This window comes from Elephantulus edwardii, unplaced genomic scaffold, assembly GCF_000299155.1.
Source record: "Elephantulus edwardii isolate Elephantulus edwardi_28Jun2011 unplaced genomic scaffold, EleEdw1.0 scaffold00179, whole genome shotgun sequence".
Lineage (NCBI taxonomy): Eukaryota > Metazoa > Chordata > Mammalia > Macroscelidea > Macroscelididae > Elephantulus > Elephantulus edwardii.
This window is the reverse complement of record NW_006399929.1, coordinates 6,667,705-6,690,540: the sequence shown is the minus strand read 5'-3', so window position 1 is coordinate 6,690,540 and position 22,836 is coordinate 6,667,705. Positions and strand designations below refer to the sequence as shown.

The 22,836-nt window shown below is 43.8% G+C and overlaps 1 protein-coding gene across 1 annotated transcript in view; it reads left to right on the top strand.

Moving 5' to 3' along the window:
- KCNK10 (potassium channel, subfamily K, member 10) overlaps window positions 1–22,836 on the top strand; it is a 223,881-nt gene that overhangs the window by 93,647 nt on the left and 107,398 nt on the right. Inside the window, exon 2 of the mRNA XM_006896020.1 lies at window positions 1,183–1,514. Within this exon, the coding sequence (XP_006896082.1) occupies window positions 1,183–1,514 (332 nt within the window). The remainder of the gene's footprint in view (window positions 1–1,182; window positions 1,515–22,836) is intronic.

Here is a 22,836-nt window from a genome sequence, read left to right as displayed (position 1 = left end):
ATGGAAGTTTACAGAGACCTTGGATTTCCATTCATTCATCTTTGCACTTTTCTCCCTGTCCACCCCCTCACCCCCAGTTTGCTCTTTTCTTTGAAAAGTAAAAGAAAAATTCTTTCATTGTTATACAATCCCTCCCCCCAAGTCCACTTTACTGTGCAGCCTTCATTCTGGACTCCTGTCATGACAATAATACCTAATTATATATCCCTTTTAAACAGTTCTCTCCCTCATCTGTTTCAGTGTAGTATACATAATTTATCCCATCTTTCTCAGTTCACCCCAACCCCGATGTCAGTCCTGTTTTACAACGGTGGCACTATGCAGTATTTGTCCTTTTGTGACTGAGATATTTCACTGAGCATAACGTCCTCCAGGGTCACCCATTTTGTATAATATTTCATGAGTTCCTTGTTTTTCTATGCAGTGTAGTATTCCATTGTGTAAATATATTACAGCTTTTCTATTCATTCGTTTGTTGATGGGCACTTGGGTTGTTTCCAACTCTTTGCTATTGTGAACAAAACCACAATAAACATGGGTGTGCATAAGGCTCTCTCTTTTTATTCTTCATTCTTTGAAGAAGTTTCTGGGAGCTCAGACTTTCTTTATTAGGTCTGATTTGTTACTTAGAGCGCCCTTACCCTTCTCTGTCTTGGACCAGCAGTCCTGGGTGAGGGGACTCTAATTTGCTCGCTGTTCATCTCTGTTTTATTCTTTGACATCAACTAGACCTCAGTATTTGGTCAAGGTGGTGAGATGTCTCGCTTCCATTTCCTTCCCAAGTGGGACCATAGTTCTGTTTCTCAAATGTCACCTCTTGTCATGTATCTTTTAGTCAAACAGAGTACTTAGGTAGGCGCTAAAGTGTCAGTAACAGGGATGACTTTTGGAGAGATTTGGACTTTAGTAGAAAAAATACAAACATTTCCAATTCAATGGAAAACATATTTTAACAACTGCGACTCTGGAGTTCATTTTTTTTTTTTTTTTAGAACTCAGAGGAGCACCTAGCAACCCATCAAAATGCCTTCACTGCAGGTGGGGCCAACAAATTGTTAATCCTCAAATTTGAAAGCCGGCTTAAGCCAGACATCTGTGCTTTGTTTCTGACAAGTTTTGTGTTTCGTATTTATCAACAAACTCTCTTGTCCCCTCTCGCCCTCCCCCGCCCTGTGTCCTCAGTGGCTGTCCCCTCAGCGGCGCCTGCCTGCCAGCCCAAGAGTGCCACTAACGGCCACTACCCGGCCCCGCGCCTCGCCATCTCCTCCCGAGCCACGGTGGTCGCCAGGATGGAAGGAGCCTCCCAGGGGGGCCTGCAGACCGTCATGAAGTGGAAAACCGTGGTTGCCATCTTTGTGGTCGTGGTGGTCTACCTCGTCACCGGGGGTCTCGTCTTCCGGGCGCTGGAGCAGCCTTTTGAGAGCAGCCAGAAGAATACCATCGCCTTGGAGAAGGCGGAGTTCCTTCGGGATCATGTCTGCGTGAGCCCCCAGGAGCTGGAGACATTGATCCAGGTGAGTGGTGGGGGCCAGCCCCCAGGGCGACCTGAGGGAAGCATTCGTTGTATCTGAACCACTGACCTTTGCCTTTTGCTGAAGCATTCATGGCCATCTGGGATGCCCTCTCTTTAATTCCTTAGTATCTGGGGGTCCCCACAGTCTCCACACCAGACGTCTTTAGATGACACTAGGTGAGCAGGGTGCTGGGGTGTTAAGAGGCTCGAGTTTTGTTTTTGGCACAACTTTGCCATGTGACCATTAGCAACTTAGAAAGCTACCAGAGCCTCATACTCCCCAGTGGGACAAAATGATCGGACTGGACCACATCTCGGAGGTTCCTTTGAGGTCTCCAAAGCTATCAGGTCAAGCCACGATAAATAGGAGTGTCTGCTGTTCACCCTCAAAATAATAAATGACCCCAGCTCACTAGAAGCGAGTTCCCTGAAGAAGGCATGAGTGTCTGTCAGTCCCATAGATTTTGTTATCCTCTGGGACAAATAACCATGAAACCCAGTCTCGACATAGGCACTTAATTTCCCAAATTGGCAGGTGGCCCAATCCTCTAGTGGTCAGTGGGGAGCCAACGTTGATATGGGGCACTTCCATCATCATCAGCCTTTCTGCTTTGGATGCACAGAACAGAACTTGGAAAGGAAATGGGTTGGCCCTGACAGATGCCTCCTCTGGTTTCATGATCTGCCATTGTCTTCTCTCCCCCCACTCCAGACACACTGGCCTTCTTGCTGTTCTAGACCATTCTAAACTTGTTTCTGTCCCAGTGTCTTTGTATGAGCTGTCTTCCTGGGAGAGTGTTTTTCCTCTTCATGTCATCCCTTTGTTGACTGCGTTATTGAAATTAGAGCCCGATCCCATTCTTCCTTCATTCTCTTCCCCGGCTTTATATTTTTATTTTTCCTTAGTCTTTATCATTGTCTCTCACAGTGCTAGGTATTTCTTTCCCATTCGTCATCTGTCTCCTTCTCTAGTGTACAGTCACTGTGAAATCAGGATTATGGTCTCTTTGGTTCAGGCTTGGAAGGGTGGAGGGACAGTGCAGGAGAGGAAGACCTGGGATGCGATCGATTGACATAGTGACTGGGGTAATGGATTGTAGGTGTGTTGGAGATGGTGAGATTGGCTCAGGATAGGATAGGGCTCAGAGCTACTGTACATAGAATCTCCATGAGTTGCAGTTGATGCTAAGGCATGTAACAACAACAACAACAACAACAACAACAGGGAGCTCTTTGGTAGCATAGTGGGTAAAGAAAGAGTTGTGCTGCCACCCCAAAGGTGGGTGGATCAAATACTCTGGCTGCTCCACAGGAGAAAGATGGAGATCTGTCCTCCTCCTGTGTGATTTACAGCCTCTGAAAACCCACTGGCAGGTTGGCTCTGAGTCAGTTCTGATTGGATGAGTGAGGGTGTGCCTACAGTGAGGCACTCTGGTGGTCTAGTCCATAGGAAGTTGAGCTGCTGACCCAAAGGTGGCAACTCTCTGGAGCTTTAAATACTCCAGCTGCTCTGTAAGAGAGATGGGAATAGTCTCCTGTGCAGTTTACAGCCCTAGAAACCAGATGGAGGGTTGCAGTGATTCGGAATAGACTCGATGGCAGTGAGGGAGGGAGAGCTGCACCAATGACAAAGGCAGTCCTCAGTAAATATCTGGGAGATGTTAAGAGGCAGGAACAATCCATGTCTGGGAGGTGTTAAGAGGCAAGAACAATCCATGGGTGTCAGGAAAGCAGACTCTATTTCAACACAAAGATGTGGTCTTTCTAAGCTTGGCTCTAAGAGGTGTGTCTGAAAGGCAAAACTACACTCCGGTGCTTGGGTCTCTTTAACTCTCAGGGCTTAATCAGCCAAGGGAAAATAAAACTCGGAACTCACTGAATGGCTTCTGGTGTGATAAAGCAGTGCTTCCTCACAGGGATTCCTTGGCCGAATCCTCATCAAAGCAGGCTTCCAGGCCTTTCTTCTGTGGTCATGCTGGGGACTGGTGTGTGTGTGTGTGTGTGTGTGTGTGTGTTTCCAACTACCACTTCTAAGGTTAGTTGTTGAGGGTAAATTGTACCACAGCCAAGTCACTGAATTACTTAGCAAATGGAAAACAATTCTGGGGACATTTCTAACTTTATTTCTCCTTATCACTGCTCTCCTTTTAATTGTCTCTGTCCATACATCCATTTAGCCAACAAACATTTACTGAGTACTAGATATAGGCCAGGCTTTGCAAGGTGTTAGGACTAGAAAAGATGAATAATGAATACTAATTCACAGCCAAGTGTGAAATACTGAAATAAAGAGAAATATTAGCATGTTAAATGAAGAATAAAGTGGTGGTGGTGGTGGTGGTGGTGGTGGGGAAATCCAAGAAGAATGTTAACTTTGCTTCCAGCTGGCAAAGATGGTGAAGGCTTGGTCTCAGCTGAGTTTGACGGAATGACGTTGAGTCCTGCAGGTGCTGGCACTGATTGCAGGAGGGAGGGTCTCTGCAAAGCAACTTCCCTAAGATTCCACTCAGTCTTCTTACATTGGCATATTTCATAGAAAACACACTCTTTTATGATGCCTGGAGCATTTCTAATGTTTTACAATGTTTACAGCTGACCAAAAGTTTCACAACGAGCACCAATGGCAATGTACTAAAAGTCAGAGGATTATAGAAGTGAATAGAAGAATTAATTAAAAGGAAGACCAATTGGTGTGCATTTGTTCTATGAGGCACCAAGACAATTAAAGCATGAGACTTTGGAGCAAGGACAGGTTGATACTCAAACTACAGGAAACTGGAGAGAAATAGGTTGTTGTGGCTAGCGGCTGCTGAGTTGGTGCCCAACTCTGACACCATCTCCATAATAGTCACCAGAGGATTGGATTGTTTCTTCCATAGGACTTTCATTGGAAGACTTTGCGAAGTAGATCACCAGTGCTTTTTCTTTGTGGTCTTAATCTGGAAGCATCATATGTATCTGTTCAGTATCAGAGTAACACGTAAACCTCCACTGAGGCACAGGTGGTGGTTGCATGTGAAATCCCACAGTGGCCACCCCCAGGTTTGATGGGACTCATAGGGAACCTGGAGGATGATGAGTGGACATCTCCCTTAGGGTTCCAAGGCCTGTAAATGTTTACAAAAGCAGATTTGTCTCGCCTTTCTCCAGTGGATGAAGAACCACATAGAATTGAAGGATTGATAGCAATCTCTGCCCAGTCTTCAAGACACAGTTTAGATTGAATTTGCTCCAAGAACTTTTCTCTGCTAGATGCTGGGGTGCAGTGATATACTGCCTAGATGGGTATGACATTGTCAGGAGTGAGAGAGAAAAGAAAGTGAGAGAGAGAGAGAGAGAGAAGGTGAAGGAGAAGGAGAAGGAGAAGGAGAAGGAGAAGGAGAAGGAGGAGGAGAGAAGAGAATGCGTGCTCAGCTGTCAGACAACTTTGGGAATCAACTCCCTGAAGTTTTGCTCCCTTCCTCAGCTGATTACTAACCCATTACTCCTCTGGAATCACCAGTTCCTCAGCTGGGTTTGCTGGTGTCCTGCATGGAGACAACACTGCAGATTGATTTCTTCTTTGCTCCACTTCTCTTACCCTTTCATCAGTGGTGATCCCAAGGACATTACACCTTACGCTTCCTCAAGCTGATCTCTCTCTCTCTCTGAGTTGGCCTACTGGGGAGTTCAGTTTGACATTCTGCTTAGACTTGTCTTATTTCCATACTCCCCGGGTGCTTTATTATGTTGCTGTTAGTCTCCTTTGAGAGCTGACCTTGTGTTAGAGAGAGTGGGTGACCCCACTCGTGCTGTGAACTCCTGGAGAGCAGATCTCTGGACAGCAATGTCTTCTTTATGACACTGTTATCCTTGCTACAATGTGGGCATTTGTTGTGTTAGCTGCTGTTGAGTCTATGTAGACTCGTAGTGACCCACATAACAGAGTAAAGCTGCCCTCTAGGATTTTCTAGGTTGTAATCTCAATGGGAACAGATAGCTGAGTACTTTCCTAAGGAGTCGCTAATGAAGTTAGACCACCAAACTTTCAATTAGCAACCAAGAGCTTTACCATTGCATCATCAAGGCTCTTTCCTAAAGGAATAGAGCTACGTACCGGGATTTTAAAATAAATAGAGATGATTGGAAAGCTGTACCCAACAATTTTTAGTAGCAAGTAAAACTTTTATACCTTAACAGTCAAGGGTCATGTTTCTTATCATTTGCACATAAAAAAGTTGATTCTTGTATATTGTGGGGTTTTCCCCCTTACAATCATGTTACTAATACCAACATTTGTGAAAGTGTGTAAGACAGCTACTTTATGCACAAAATATAATGTAAGTGAAAGATTATATAAAACACAGTCTACATGCATGAAATACAGAGTTTATGAATGATAAAAATGTTAATTAAAAATAGAGTAGATGATTTCACTGGAGGTTGCAAGGCTCTTGAAAAAGGATAGTTGTAACTTAGCAACTGACTTGGTAGCAACTGGTTTGGTTTTAATTTTTAATTATGCCTTATTAGAAATAAAATCTTGATTTTTCCATTTATTAAAAACAAAGTCTGTTCTTTGGATAATCTTAGACTTTTTCCATCTTATGGGAAAATATACCAAATTTGTGGTACCAAGTGTTGTACTACTAACTAGTGGTATTTAAGACATGAAATTCAGAAGAGCATTCATTATTGGTTAGGTCAAGACTTCAGGACATTCTAGTAGCATATTGCCCAACGAGGGACGTGTAAGCGATCAGTGTGGCTTGAACAAGAAGACATGAGTGGATGTGGCAGCAAGTGGGATTGAATGTGTCATGGGGCTTGACTAGGATATTTCCTAAGCACTCTGCTGAGCCTCTTCAGCTTTTATGTTGCAGACAGCGGTGGCGGGGGTTGGGAGGGCACTGAAAAATGTAAACTAGGCTGTAACATGATGAAAAGGTTCTGCTAGAAAGAGATATCCTTTAGCAATGGGACAGTTTGGAGGAGAGAGAACTGGACAAAGGAAGAATCGTTAGTAGACTGTTAAAACAAGTAAGAGATGCTGAGAGGCAGAAGGGACTACGTCTAGGAGTCTGGCAAAGCAAAGGTGAATCCTCATTTGACAGAGACTTCTGGAGTGCCTGCTGTGTGCTCCATATTCCTGCCTGTTTAAGCAGAGGCTCCCCTAAAGGTACTTAATAGGTTCTGGAGTCAACAGTCCTGCATCCAAAGCTCTTGACCACTTACTTACTTGCTATGTGACTCGAACAAGTGGTAGAGTCACCTGAGTTTCCCTTGTATAATAATATGGGGATTGTGATAATAGATCCACTTGTTGTTAAGTACTGTTGAGTCATAGATGACTCATAGTGACCCTATGAACAAAAGACCTGAATGCTTGTATAACTTTTATCCTTTCTCCAAGTTCATAGAGCTTCCAAGCTATTTTGGAAGTGGATGCCACTCCTGCTTCCAAGCTTGTTTTAATCGGGGAGTTCCAACACACACTGTCCACCATGAGTGACCATTATTGCATTTGACACATAGTGTCACAGTGTTTAGCATCACAGCAACCATGTACTAACCTCTGTATAGTAAATGGACAGACCAGTACTATACCGCTTGTTATATCGTAAAGATTAGATAAAGAAATCAAGTTAAAAAATACTCAATAACTTGTAGCTATTGTTACTGTTGTTTTTAAAAGTACTATGAAGTCACCTTTTAAGTTATAACAGCTCTATATTATTGCTTCTGTTTATCTCTGTGAGGAAGGAAGAGAAAACCCTAGAAGGTCCCTAAATTGTATACTTGCTGGGGCTCTGCTAGGGGAAAAGAAAGGAAGGTTCCTGAGATACACCTTGGCGATTGAAACCCTGAATTTTCTAATTGACCAATGGTGCTCAATTTTTCTCCTTCACAAAAGCTGCTCTTGATTGCTAGGCTGAATCCTCACATCTTGAAGTGGTACCTTGGTGGCTTAAAGCCCAGGGAATAACAGCAATTTTCTGCTGTACTTAGAGGGTTGACCTGGGTCACCTGGGTCATTGTCTGTATCCTGAGCCCCGATGGGATGATTCAGCCACACATTTATTCAGTTGACGTTGGGTTGGTTCTGTTGATCTCTGTGCCTCTTAGTTGTTCTCCATGTGCTTGGAGACATGTATTCAGAGAATCCCAGGTATCCAGCAAACTCAGGAAACTTCCAGTGGACTTCGTCTCTCTGTCCAGGGTGACCACCAATTCCATGGTGTGACTTAGTGTATCATTGAGGGTGCTCTCCCTAGTGAAATCTACCTTTTTTCTGACATCAATCTTTGCCAAACAAGTTCAGGAAGGCTGGTTCAGAATCTCAGCTTTTATTCCTTGGTCAATCCAGCTCTACACAGCCCATTCTCTCATCACAGTTAGATCAGGGTGTCAGCCAAAAATAGTGGTCCACAGAGTCTTATAATTCAACTGGTCCCTAGATTTGAGGTTTTCCTCTAGCCCCTTAGGATACCAGCAGTAAGCTGAGAAATCTTCTGCCTCCTAACTTACCTGCTAGCTCCCACAAGCCCTTTGATAATTCATTGGCATGACTTACAAAGTACAGGGAAAAGGTTTGCTTTAATCTAGAAGAAAAAGCAATGCACAAACATAGGAGAGGCCTAAGAAGGATCTGGACACAGCTCCCAGATTATCTATCAGGGAGACTCTTTTTGTGGGAGAGGCCTTTGATCCCTAACCTGGAAGCTCTATTGAGCCTCTGAGCTACTCTGATAAGTCTTTTAAAGCCTGTGTTGATCATCACATGATCATGGTCAAGTCTCCTGAATTAGTCATTTCCCATGCTCTATTGGATGTACTCAGCTCCCACTTGTTGACTGGTCCAGCTCTCAGGAACCAGGACTAGAGGACAAATTGTTTGCTACAAGATGTTTCCCCACTTTGTGAATCAATCATAGAGTCTGTATTTGTAGGATCTCGTTGCTAGTGAAAACCTCTTGAATGAAGCTGGTAGACTTTCTAGGAAAAGAGCCTGGCCCTTTTAATCTGAAAGAAGGAGTCTGGAGACGACACTAAATCCAATTCCAGTAGGATTTGCTTGATGCCTTGAGGTAGCCACTTAACCTGATCAATTCATTCTGTAAGGAAACATACACTCCGTCTGTCTCTACAATCTTACCCCTGAGAGTTTCAGGGAATCTGTGGTGACTATAATAGGAAGATTTCCTGCAGAGCTGTTGCAAAAATCGCTATCACTTTTTGGTTGTTTATTTTCCTCCAGGCTCTATTTTGAGAGATTCCATCCTGTCGTTCATTTAACCCTTGCAACAAAACTAGGAGGTGGGTTCTGTCGTCATCGTCGTCATCATCTTCACCATCATCATCATGGTCCTCATCACCCAAGTTTTTTGATGAACAAATAAATGCTAAGGAGTTTAGTAACTCGCCTAAGATCAGTAAAGCAGGGATTTGAGCCTTGGGACGCCAGATCCCAGAGCCACACACTCAATCATTCTGTTATATTGCTCATTTGTGTCAGTGACCTTTGAAATTTTTTTCCTTTAAACAGTTTCAGTTTTTGTTCTTTTATTCTTTGCTTGGTAAATATATATGTAACAACACACTTGGCACCTCAGCAATTTTCACATAGCTAGTTCAGTGACATTAATTGTGTTTGTTATATTGTTCAACCATCACCCTTGGCAGTTCCACATTTTCCCATCACTCCTATCAGAAGCTCAGTGCCAGTAGCCTTTTTCCTTGGAGTAGGAAAAAACTCGAGAAAGAAGGAGAAATGGTTTGGTATGGAATATTGTATCTTCAAAGAGGAAGGCTATGTCAAGAATGGGAAGGAGTATGACATTAGAATTAGGTACACTTGGCCCGATAATCTCACCAAATCTAATGTCTACCTCATAAGAAAGTGTCAGACAGTTCTTATCTTTCATATTATTGGGAAGAGTCAACTAGAAGGCCCTCATTAAAGTTTAGCAAGGTATCTTACATATACAGACAGTTCCTGACTGACTTTATAATTCTTTTCCACTGACTGCACTGTAAATGAGTTCTGATGTAAGTAGACGATCACAATCCTTTTCTCTTTAGTTTTCGTTATTATTATGGCTATAAAAAGTGTGTAGGCGGCATGGGGACAGCTGCTTTTGACCTCTATTAACTCCTCAAGGGGGGACTGTTTCCATTAACAGCATCCACAGTGCGGAATGAATTCCTGTGGGGTCACACATGGCCCCCATGCCCCTGTACCTACTTTTACTAATTCTAATACCAGCCCAGGGTTCTTATCCTTCTATTACTACTGTTGCAATGGCCATACAGATCTCACAGAACCATACTCACAGCTATGAGGTTTATTAGGATGTTAATAGGCTATAATTCAAGTTGCCAGTAGGACACAATTTTCAGTTAGAGCAACTTATGGAGCATGCTTAAAAGGTCCTTTGACCTTCGGACTCTTGGTTTGGGTCAGTGTTACAAACTCATAGTCCTGTTGATTATAGCATCTTCCCTCTCTACGCCAACAAGCTTGGGTGGAAACCCCTGTCTGGCTGCATGGGGCAGCAATTCCAAATCAGCTCTGTGCCCCAGTGGTCTCTGTTTTTCCCACTGTGGTTGTTATTTCCCATATGACAGGCATAGGAATCTCTGGCCCTGAGAAAGGAGTGCTGCATTCTCATTTCTCCTTCTTGCTGGTAGTGATATTCTGCTGTCTTCTGCTGCTAAATGTGCTTACTTTAAACCTGGTGGGGTGGAAAAACTGGCCAATCCCATCCTGAGTTGTCTGTACACATCCTGTTTCATATTCCCACCCAGTCAGATGGTGAAAGTCAAAGCTGATGACTAGGAAAGCCATTTTGGGAAATAAACTCACTACATCACAATTGCCATTTATTATCAACATCCTTAGAAATCTGATCTTTATTTTGCTGTGAGTATTGAAAGCATTACCTGTAAACTTATCTCTATCTATATATATAGATATAGATAGATATATAGATATGTAAGAAACGTCATTCATTGCTGTTGAATCATACCTGACTCATAGCTGACCCTTCCAGTGAGTTTCAGAGGACGTAAATCACCCAGGAAGAGATCACCCACGTTTTTCCTGCGGAACAGCTTCCTACCCACTAGGCCACCAGAGATAGAGGTATAAAAATACATAATTTATAAATATAAAAAAGTTCTTCAGATGGTTGTAATTACAGGCTTGTCATAATTCAAATAACTTGTAAGCTAGGGACTGTCTGTAGTGGGTATTTACGAAGTGTTACTTCCCTCAGCTGCCCAATTTTTCCTCTCCAAAGTCAAGTGCGTGGCACGGACTTGAACAGTGATGAGCCCACCAGGGATGCTTGCCTTTCTTTGGCAGCAAATAAAGTAAATGAACTATGTGCTCAAGTTGCCATTTCCACAAACTTGACTTGACAGCCCCTCTTTTCCAGGAATTGCTTCATCCTTACTGCTTCACAAACCACAATTGCTTATGTCCCCATTCTCCTCAGTGCGATTGTCTCAGAAGCGTCTGTTCTGACAAGCCTTGGACAAAGCAATGAAGCGTTCATCTTCTGTAATCCTCAGAGAGTAGATCATGAGGCTGCCTCTCTGACTGACGTGGTGCTGCAGCCTGCATGGGTGGTGATTTGTAGTTGTTATTTTCTGGTTGTGAGGTTTTTAGACATTTGAAGACTTCAGCTCTAGCTCCTGTGGTCACATGGTTCCTTTTTCTCCTGGCAAAAACCACATTAAAAGGAGGGTCCTAATGGGAGTGGTCTTAGTGTCTGGCAAGGCGCCCACCGGGGGGGATGTGTGAACTTCTGTGCTAAGCTCTCTGATATAACAGGGATAAGGAGAAACTCTATGGAAGAGCTTTCCTAAGGTCAGGCTGGTTACTTCCCTATAGAGTAGGTTGTTGCTGTGTACTGCTGAGCAGGAACCAAGTCCTCTCTGACCCTCAAGCCAGTTTTGAGAGGCAGTTAATTGCACAGGAGGAGATTGCCCATCTTTATCCTGCTGAGCAATTGGTGGATTCGAACAGCATACCTTTGGGTTGGCAGCATAGCTCCTTATCACTAGGTCACCAGAGATCCCTACATAGTAGACAGATTACCTTTTTGTCTAGGAGGCTGACTTTCTCATTGTCCTAATTTGTTCTTGTCTTGGGCAAGTTTCTTAACTTCCCAGAACTCACTTGATGTGAAATAGATACCTTCACTTCATAGTAGTCTGTTTGTCTGAAGATACCCCTGGAGCTGTCTTCTGCCTGGAATGGATTGTGTCTGGTTCCTAGGTTTATAAGCCTTTAGTGAGCCCTACTGGTGTGGTAGTTAGGTTCTCCATTTATAAATGAAAGGTCAGTAGTTCAAACCCACAAGTTGCTCTGCAGATGAAATATGTGGTGCTATGTTTCCATAAAGAGCTCAGCTTTGGAGACTCCATAGGGTGCTTCTACTCTGTGTAGTGTGTTGAAATTGACTCAATGCCTTTGGAATTTTCTTTTTTTTTTTCTTGTTGCTTAAAATAATTTATTTTACAGTTACTTTTTTCCATTAAAAGCCTTTTTTTTTAAAAAAATTAATTTTAATGAAAGTTTACAGAGACTTAGGATTTCCATTCATTCATTGTTGCACTTTTCTCCCTGCCTACCCCATCCCCCCAATTCACTCTTCTCCTTGAAAAGTAAAAGAAAAATTCTTTCATTGTTATGCAGTTCCCTCTCTCTCCCCCAAGTCCACTCCACTGTACAGCCTTCACTCTGGACTCCTGTCATGACAATAATACCCAATCATATATCCCTTTTAAACAGTTCTCTCCCTGTCTATTTCAATGCAATTGACATCATTCCTCCCCTCCTTTTGTCCTTTTGTGATTGAGATATTTCACTCAGCATAATGTCCTCCAGGGTAATCCATTTTGTATAATATTTCATGAGTTCCTTGTTTTTCCAGTGCTGCATAGTATTCCATTGTGTGAATATACCAGATCTTCTCTATCCATTTGTTTGTTGATGGGCACTTAGGTTGTTTCCAACTCCTTGCCATTGTGAACAAAGCCGCAATAAACATGGGTGTGCATATATTTGCTTGGGTGGCAGCTATATTTTCTTTAGGGTATATTCCCAGTAGTGGAATTGCTGGGTCAAATGGTATTTCTATTTGCAACTTTTTGAGAAAGTGCCACACTGCCTTCCACAGGGGTTGTACCATTTTACACTCCCACCAACAATGAATAAGCATTCCAGTTTCTCCACAACTTTGCCAGCATTTTTGATGTCTGCTGTTCTGTTAAGTTTTGCTATTCTTTCTTGGGTGAGAGAATGTCTCATAGCTGTTTTGGGAATTTTCTTCTTGGCTTGTGCAAGCCTCTTCTCTCCCCTTAGGGGGTTGTTCTGCTAACCCAAACGAAGACAGATTCCAGGGTGCTTAGAGTCCACTAGCAGCTCTTCAGGAGAAGGATGGATGGTCTCTTTCCATTATGACTCACTCTATTTCCATTATGACTCAGTGGAGAATCACTGTGAGTTGGAACCAGCTTGACTGCAGTGGGTTTGAGTTTGTGGTTCTTCCCTAACTCACAGGGAATGCTGGCGATCTAGTGGTGAGAAGCTGCACTGCAATCACAAAGGCACTCCACTCCCTTGTGATCTACTGCCGCTGAAACCCCACCGGAGGATCAGCTCTGAGTTGAAACAACACACAGCAAAAACAACAACTGCTTCAGTGACTGCTTTGTGATGGGAAACAGGCATTTCCCCACTGTTGTTCCTTTCATGACTTCTTGTTGTTGTGCACCGTTGAGTTGGAACTGACCCATAGCTGACCCTCCGATGGGTTTTCAGAGGCAGTTTTCAGATGCAGTTAGTTGCACAGGAGGAGATTAAGTATCAGAGTCTCAGCGCTTTGGTCTGGCCTCAGGCTGTGCTGGGTGAACATAATTTATTAAGCACTGGCTGAAAGCAGGTTCAATGCTAAGTGCTTTCTGTGCACTCGGGAGCCCCACTGCCCAAAGGGTAGCCACTGTAACTGGCCTATTTTAGAAGGTTTTAGCAACATGTTAAAGAGCTTTGTGGTTCAGTGGTTAAAGTATATGACTGCTGAATGAAAGATCAGCTGGAGGACCCACAAGCTGCTTTGTGGCAGTTCTCTGTGCTGCAGGGTTGTTATGATGAGCTGGTATTCACTCACAGGTTCAGGGTTTGGTGAGTAATTTGGTGTCAGTTGTGGTTCAGTGATAGAGCTTCCCCCTCACACCCCTGACCTCCCTTTCCCTGCCATGGTGGAGGCATATTTGATTCTTGGTCAATGAGTGAATCTTTTGCGCAACTTCTGTTCGTCAGTGGACGCTTGTGATGCTAAACAGGTTTCAGCAGAGCTCCCAAATGAAGACCGAGCTTCTTGATTAAGGCAGTTTAAGGGAATAGATCTGGGAAAGCTACCACTGCAAATCAGACAGTGAGAGAGCCCTACAGACCACAATGGTCTCATCTGCACCCAGTCATGAGGATGGTTCAGGACTGGACAGTGCTTCTATTCTGTCCTGCATGGGGTTACCATGCATCAAGGGATCAGCTGTTGTTATGTGCAGTTGAGTCACTTGCGACTCATAGCGACCCTGTGTACAACAACCCTAAACCCTGCTCTATCCTAAGCCAACCTTATTGTCTCTGACACATCTACCGCCCATTACCGTAGTCACTGATCAGTCCATCTCATTGAAGGTCTTCCTCTCCTGCGCTACCCCTCTACCCTCCCAAGCATGAAGTACCTCTCCAAGGACTGGTCCCCCTACGCAACATGCTCAAACTATGTCAGGCAAAGCTTCAAAATCCTTCCCTCCAAAGAGCAGCCTAGTCTCACCCTCTCTAGGAAGAACCTGTTTGTTCTCCTAGCAGTCCATGGTATATTAAATACTCTTCTCCAGCACCACATAACAAGTAATTGAGAAGACTGTGGCCTGGATCAGGTGCTCCTCAGTCTCCAGACTAGTCAGTGACAAAAGTAACACTGGATGTCTTCAATTCCAGAGCCCATGATTAATCATGCCAAACTGTGGCTTGACATAATGGGGCTAATGTGTCAGTGTATTATTTCTGAATAAGGAACAATCTACTCAAAGGAAGTGCCTTGCTGATAATGGGACAGTCCCATTTGGAGAGTCTGTGCTGTCCCAAACTGGGAGTCCTTTCCCCTTTCTCTTCTGGGTCTGTAACCTTGCTGGCATACAAGTTCCCGGGGAATGTCCAAGCCAAGGCCAGGACTCTGAGCTGCTGGCCTCTGGCATTCTGATTCATCCTCACTGACTCTGTTGATTTGCTTTGATTGAGAAAGATTTAATTTAAGATATGAATGGTTGTATGAGAGATGTGGTACCCCCTGTGATCTTGGGTGTGGCCATAGTCCTTTGATGTTGTCATGGTGACCACAGCTGCTATGTGGCAGGGAAGGAACAGGCAGCAGTCAGTTTCTAAATGAAAGGTTACCTACCCAAGAGCTCCATGACTCAAGGACCTGGTGCCCTGTTCTCATACAGATTATAGCCAAGGAACCTGTCAGGTCATTAGAGTGGGAATTGACCCTGTGGTCCCCAGAAACAATAGGTCGTGGGTTGTCAAACCATTTTCTCCACAAACCACTTGCACGCTCTGTGGAGATTTCCCAGGATGTTTTCTGCCAGGCCTCACACCATTCATTCACTCATTTATTCCCTAAATGAACTTATCGGTTGCCTATTTTGAATATCCCATGAACTGCTGAAAGAAGAGGAGCTACGTCTTGAGGTAATAACAGCCAACAAGTTCCTTAGAGGCAAAGATGACAAAGCTTCATCTCACGTACTTTGAGCATGTTGTTCAGCGAGGCTCTTCATTGGAGAGGGGCGTCGTGCTTGCAGAGGTAGAAGGTCAGCAAAACAGAGGAAGACCCTCTACCCGATGGATTGACACAGTCATTGTCGAGTGGGCACGAGTGTGTCAGAGATTGTGAAGATGGCACAGGCTAGGACAGGGTTCAGGTCTGCTGTTCAGAGGGTTGCTATGAGTCAGACTTGACTCAATGGCACCTAACAACAAATTGTGTGTCAGACAGAGGCAAGGATCCAGGAACAGAATGGGGAAAACAACACAGATGTCGTCCCTGCCGCCTGGGAGCAGAGAACTGAGCTGACTGCACAACCTTCTTTTTGTGGTTCTGGGGTATTTATGAATAATACCCCTTCCTCTTTTAACAGTTTGAAAGATAAACTATGTGATCACCCTGCTTCTAGTGGGAGAGGCCGAGCTTATGTATATAATCCTACCAATAATTGTAAATAAAACCACAATGAAGACTGCAGGACAAGGGGCATCTGAGCAGAAGCTCTGACTTCACAGGGCAGAGATTCCAGGCAAAGGGAGAGTGAGAGGAAGCAGCATATCACATCTGAGGATCTGAGAGAAGGGCAGCAGCAATTGAGGGTAATTTAAAGGGCAATTGGGTTAGAGACAGAGGTAGGGGCCAACTATGGTGGGGTCTGATTGGAAGATTTTATCCCAAGAGCACCAGAGAAGCCCTGGTGAGGTTTTATGCAGCAGGACTTGGCCATTTTGACTTCTCATGGAAACTAAAAACATACTAGTAGATATGAGCTTGTTTTAGGCCATTCATTAGAGTAAACGAAAATAAATAAATTAGAATAAATCTAGCAGAATGCTGGGTGTTTTGTTCTGAATTTCCTTATTTATTCCCAGTGGTGTCAAGACCCAAGTCAGAAGGAAACTTGAACAGACCATTGGACCGCATGTCATGTATTTCACTGAGTGCTCATTGCTGTGACAGTATATCGAGTGCAATCATTATCATTGAACCCATTTGTCATTTTTCCAAGACTGTGACCTCTCTGAGGGTGGGCCTGTGTCTCTTATCAGTGTGCCATTCAGAGCTCCTGGGATACAATGCTCCATGGAGGAACAGATGGTGGAAATCCATCTCGTGTATTTTGGGCATGTTGTGAGGAGGGACCAGTCCTTGGAAAAAGACATCATGATGGTAAAGATGGGGGGAGGGCAGCAAAAGGGAAGAGCCTTGTGAAGATAGACTGACCCAGTGATTTATCAACAGGTTTGAACAGGGCAGAGAGTGTGGTAACCACACAGCATAGGGCCAGCTTTCTGCTGTTGTTCACAGAGTTGCTATGAATTGTGGTTGACTTAAAGGCATCTAACAACAACAACAACGACAATAACTTAATGTCTGAGTACGGATGGCATCTCAATGTCAAAAAGACAAAGGTTGTTACAACTGGGAGGCATCAAGATGGATGTAGAGGAGATTGAAATTATTAACAGCTTCATCTTGCTTAGATCCACAATTAACACCCTTGGGTTCAGCAATCAGGATATAAGGAGATGCATTGCACTGGGAAAACCTGCAGTAAGGGACCTTTCCAAATTATTGAGAAATGATGATGTCAGTCTGAGGACTAAGGTGCATCTAATTCAGACAATGATCTTTCTAATCACTTGGCACACATCTGAGAGCTGGGCAATGAATAAAGAGGAATTGATGCATTTGATCTGTGGTGTTGGAGAAGAGCACTGAAGATCCCACGTATGGCCAAGAAAATGAACTGATACGTCTTGGAGAGGGAGCAGCCAGAGTGCTCTTTGGAGACGATGATGAGGCTTCGCCTCACATACTTTGGGCGTGTTGCTAGGAGGGGCTATTCCTTGGAGAAGGACATGATGTTGGGAAGGGTAGAGGGTCAGGGAAGGAGAGGAAGACCCTCAACCATGTGGATTGACACAGTCACTGCCATAAAGGGCTCTTGTGTGTTAGGAAGTATGAGGATGACACAGGGCAGAACAGGGCTCAGATCTTTTGTCCATAGGGTCGCTTTGAGTCGTACTCGACTTGATGACACCTAAGTAGCTATTGCTGCTGTAACAGAAATACTCCACGTGGATGGATTTAGCAAACAGAAATCTACTCTTTCACAGTTGAGCTGGCCTGAACTCAGGGTGCCAACTCTAGGGTTATATTTTCTGTCTCTGTTGCCTCTAGAGAAAAGTCCTTTTCTTCTCCAATGTCTGTGGTCCTGGTATTCCTTGGGAACTCCGTATATCCTGACTAAAGAGGTTCCTGTGTAGGAGCTTGAGCCCACAGGATGGGGTCTGCTTCTGGCTCTTCTTTCTTATGATGCTGAGGCCACCTCTTCTTCGGCCTCTTTATCTCTTGTGAGAGGTGCTGCATACTACACCCCAAGGAACCTTCCCTGATGTAGATTAGGGCTTAAAAGGATTAAGGGGGCTGCTTCACACCCTTAATCCTTTTAACAACTAATCAGTTTATCAGATCTTGGGGGATCATTGCAAAACTGCCATATCACATCAGTATATCCAAAACACTGAGATTCAGGCCCAGCCAAGTAACTGTTTTGAGGGGACACAATCAAATCCATGACACCTGTTGTAGCAAGTGGCCAATTGTTGTTGTGTGCTGTTGAGTCATCTGTGGCCCATAGGAATTCTATTCACAGTAGCTCTGAACCCTGTCTTATCCTGAGCCATTCTCACTCTCTTGGCCCATCTACCCTCATTATTCTTGTTACTGCATCAAACCGTCTCACCCAGGGTCTTCTTTTGCACTGTCTCTCTGCTTTTCCAAGCATGATGTCCTTCTCCAAGGACTGGTTACTTCCAGCCAGTAGATGATATAAAGTATTTGGGAGACCAAAAGCCCTTCATTTAGGGCCTTCATAGAAGCAAACTAGAAAATGTCTTTGTTTCTGTGGAATTTCAGTCCTTTGGTTTTGGTCTGGTTGTCTGTCATGCTCATCTCCAAACCTGAGCAGATTCCCCAGGGCTCTGTAGCTCAGCAAGTGCTAGATGATCCTTAGGATCATGAGGAGTTTGAGAAAAGCCACTCCTGCGTGGGCCTGGCGACTTGGAAGATGGTCCTTCACCAGCTGATGGAGTCCTTCCCATGGCTTCCAAATGCACAGGCAGATTTGCTCTTGACCTCCCAGGTCTGGCCAAGGCCAAGCTCATCTCGAAGCAGCCTTTTACCTGAGAAGTGCAGGCAGCAGGCCAGGAAGCGGGTGACCTAGGCGAGTTCAGTTCGCCTTCTTTGGGTCCCCTTGCATCAGCTCTGAGGAAATGACTCCTCCCCGCTGGTGCCCCAAAGTCAGAGGTGCTGCCCTTTCGCAGGCTGCGCTGTCACATGGAACATTGTTCACTGTCTGCAAGACTGAGCCTGCAGCTTCTGACCTGTCACCACAGGCCTCTGCTTCATTATTATTCCGGGTTTCACCCCTGGGGTTGGTGATTCCGTCACTGTGGAGCGAAGAAGCACTAAAGCTTTTAAGCCAGAAATTAAAGAGCTAATGGAAATTGCATGCCGCTGGAAAAATGAATTGGCAAGTGAAAGCTGCACGTTCCAAAACCAAATCAAACAAAAGCCAACCCCTGCTAAACACATTAAAAGAAAACAAAACCCCAGAAATGAGTGCTACAGCATCCACATTTATATACAAATGTGCATGTGTTTGCTTTTGTTAAAGTGGTGTTGTATACACCATGGAATAATGAGATTCTGAGGCTGTGTGACTTGTGTTATAGCATTCTTCTCAATTACTTATAATCAAATGTATTCATGCAGATAACTAATATTTTCTGAAGGCCTATCAGAAAGCAGGTGCTATATTAGGCTTTAGTAATGATTTTTTTTTCTATTAAAGATTCAAGATGTCTACATCCTGTCATTTGTAGAATGATGCTAATTATGTGGTTGTGCGCCAGCAAGTCATTTCCAACCCTTAGCTGACCCTTCGGCGGGTTTTCCGAGGCAGTTAACTGTGTGGGAGGAGACTGCCCATGCTTCTCCCACAGAGTAACTGGTGGATATGAACCACGTGCTTTCAGGATTGCGGTACAGCTTCTTACCACTGGGCTATCAGCGCTCCCTATATTAATTATATCAATAGCTAATTACCGACTGTTGCCTATGGGCAGGTATTGCTCTGAGTTTTGTTTTTGGGGTTTTTGATTTTTTTCCATTTTAACTCATTTCATCTTCAAGGGCTCCTTTGAGGTAAAGGTACACACTTAAAAAAATGTTGTTTATTGTTGTTAAGCTGTTGCTTGAACAGAGTAAGGGAACACTTTAGTGTTGTTTGCTTTAAAGTTAGGAGAGGTGTGTGTCAGGATTGTATCATTTCTCATACTTATTCAGCTGTATGCTGAGGAAATAATTTGAGAAGCTGGACTTTACAAAAGAGAATGTGGTGTCAGGATCAGAGGAAAACTCATCAACAACCTGTATCACGCATATTATACTACCTTGCTTGCTGAAAGTGAGGAAAACTTGAAGTGCTTGCTGCAGAACACCGAAGAATACAGCACCTAATATGGATTGAATCTCAACATCAAGAAAATAAAAATTCTCACCACTGGACCAATAGACAACATTAGATAGATGAGGTAATGTTAAAACTGTCAGCAACTTTATCTTACTTGGATCCATAGTCAACACCCTTGGTGTCAGCAATCAGAAGATTAAGAGACTTATTACACTGGGGAAAATGCAGTTAGGGATCTCTTCAAGTTATTGAGGAGCAATGATGTCAGTTTGAGGACTGAGGTGTAGTTGGTTCAGGCTGTTGTCTTTTCAGTCACTTGTTATGCATCTGAAATCTGGACAATGAATAAGGATTACAGAAGAACAATTGATGTCTTCGAGCTGTAGTGTTGGAGAAGAGTGCTGAATATATTATGGATGGTCAAGATATGCCTTTGAGAAGGTGCAGTCAGAGTGTTCCTTGGAGTTTCATCTCACATACTTTGGACATGTTGCTGGGGGGGGCTATTCCTTGGAGAGGGGCATCATGTTTGGAAAGGTGGAGGGTCAGCGAAGGAGAGGAAGACCGTCAACCAGGTGGATTGACACAGTGACTGTCACAAGTGTGTCAGGAAGTGTGAGGATGGCAGAGTTCAGATCTATGAAGACCTTCAACCAGGTGGGTTGACACAGTGACTGTCACAGTGTGTCAGGAAGTGTGAGGATGGCAGAGCTCAGAGCTCTTGTTCACAGCGTTATTGTGGACTGTACTCAACAGCACCTAATAACAACAATAAAAATGTATTTTATTACAGAGTTTTTGTGAGGAATGAATAAGATATTAAGGCAGTGATAGGCCATAACAAATGCTAGGCTCTGTAATTATTTGTAGGAATATTTTAGCATTTTCTTGGAAGTTTTGGGACTATCTCTACTTCCTACCCTGCCTCTACCCCCCACCCCACCCCCATCAAACTGGACTCATAAGATAAGTGCTACTACTAGGGTCTGATACTTTTTTTTTTTATGAGGCACTGGAAGTGAGATAATTGGTTTTGGATTCATGTTGGACAGTCATGAGCTATAAGGGGACTTAAGTAAATAGCTACATGAAAACAAGATAGCACACCCATCTCATTTAATGATATTATTAATTGTCTGTTAAAGTTTAGGTTGTCTTTAGTGCCATTTAGCTCACACAGTGATGGTCTATTCTTCTTTTTGAGCCTCGTGCAGTTTTTTTAAAAACAGAACTTGGACAGTCTCATCTTTGAGTCCCCGCAGATGCAGAGAGAGTGGACAGACATCAAGCATTCCTCTCAGGACCAGGGCGATATTTCAACCTCAGTTGGCAAATTCCTTATTTATTCTGTAGAGTCTTGAGTACTAACTGAGATGAAAGGGTAACCGTTAGTAAATCAGAAAGCTTATTGATCTTACCAAAGTGTGCTTGTCTGCTTCCTCATTGGACTGCGTGCTTTCATCAGGGTTGAAAACGTCTCTTGTCTCAGTCTACCATGTGGTCACAGGGAGCGGGAACAAATGAATTATAAGTGGTGTGGCACCATTTGGAAGGTAGAAGAGCTTCCTGTGGATCTGGGTTGACTCCATGTAGCAAGGTTTAGATTGATTCATCATTACCTTATACCTAAGTGCAATGAATTGAGCTCTAGAGCATTTAGCCCATGACTTAGCTAGTGGTTGAAAGACAAACGAGCTAGCTTGTCTAGATCGTTATGAAGATGGAACTGTGAAGTCAGCTGAGTCATAGAAACTTTATGATATCATTTATGATATTATGATATTATGATTCCAGCAGAATGAAACATTGAATCGTGCTGTGTCTCCTCATGGCCACTGCAAGTTCAAGTCCATTTTTGTGACTACTATTCTCATTCATCTCAAGAAGGGTCTTGCACACCCTCTCCACTTCATCAAACATCATGTCTTCCTCCAAGGACTGATCCTTCCTGATCATGTGTCCAAAGCAAGCAAGTTAGAAACCGTTCTGTTGTGGCTAATATTTTGGAAGTAAATCTCTAGCTCTTGCTTCCTCGTCAGTGTTGGTCTAGCAGCACTGTTTGAACCTGTCCACCATGGCTGGTCCTGCTGGTACTTGAAATACAAATGGCATAGCTTCAGGCATCACAGCAACATGCAAGGTGAAACCGGAGGACAACCTGACGGTTGGGTGGTGGAGCTTGACTAGGACAATAGGGTTTGGATATGAGGTCTGGCTGGTGTGGAGACCAGCTCACTTAGAGTTTCTCTCTCCTCTTCTCCGCTTGTCTACAGGTGGCCTTCACTGCAGATTTATAAGCAGGCTGTAAAGTTCTGAGGAAAGTCTGCTGCCTGGCTCCTCCAGGGACCCGAGCAAAGGCTAATATTTGCACACAGTTGGATGCTTAGAGCAGGAGGAAAACAAACATATCAGGATACCATTCACCTGCCACTGAACCTGCCTCCCTCTTTGCCTTTTTATGGATCCTGAGAGTGTCTGGTTGTGGGAGATTCTAAGGTGGTGTGGCAGTGGTGTGGCACATGGTGTGGCTTTTCTCTAGAAACTTAGCTTGGCTCAGGCCTTGCGGCCACATTGGCTTTCTGCCAGGTGTGGCAAAAGCATATACACATTGATCCCTTGTTCTCTTTCTCTCTTAGACATGTTATCTATGAGGGAGCTGGGCTAAGAGCGTCTATCTTCTGAGATGGGAGAAAGCAGAACACAGGGGATGCATATGACTCAGCTATTGTACTACTAGTAATACATCCCAAGGTAATTGAGGCTGAACCACGAACGGAAATGTGTACACCTGTGTTCGTAGCAGCAGTATTCACAATAGCAATAAAATGGAAACAGCCCAAATGCCCATCATCAAATGAATGGGTTGAGAAATCATGGTACATTCACACAATAGAATAGTATGCGGACTTAAGGTACACTCATTTTGTAAAATACTGTGTAACATTCGAAAGCCTAGAGAGCATTATACTGAATGAACTGACTCACTCTCATAAGAACAATTACTACATGAAACCATT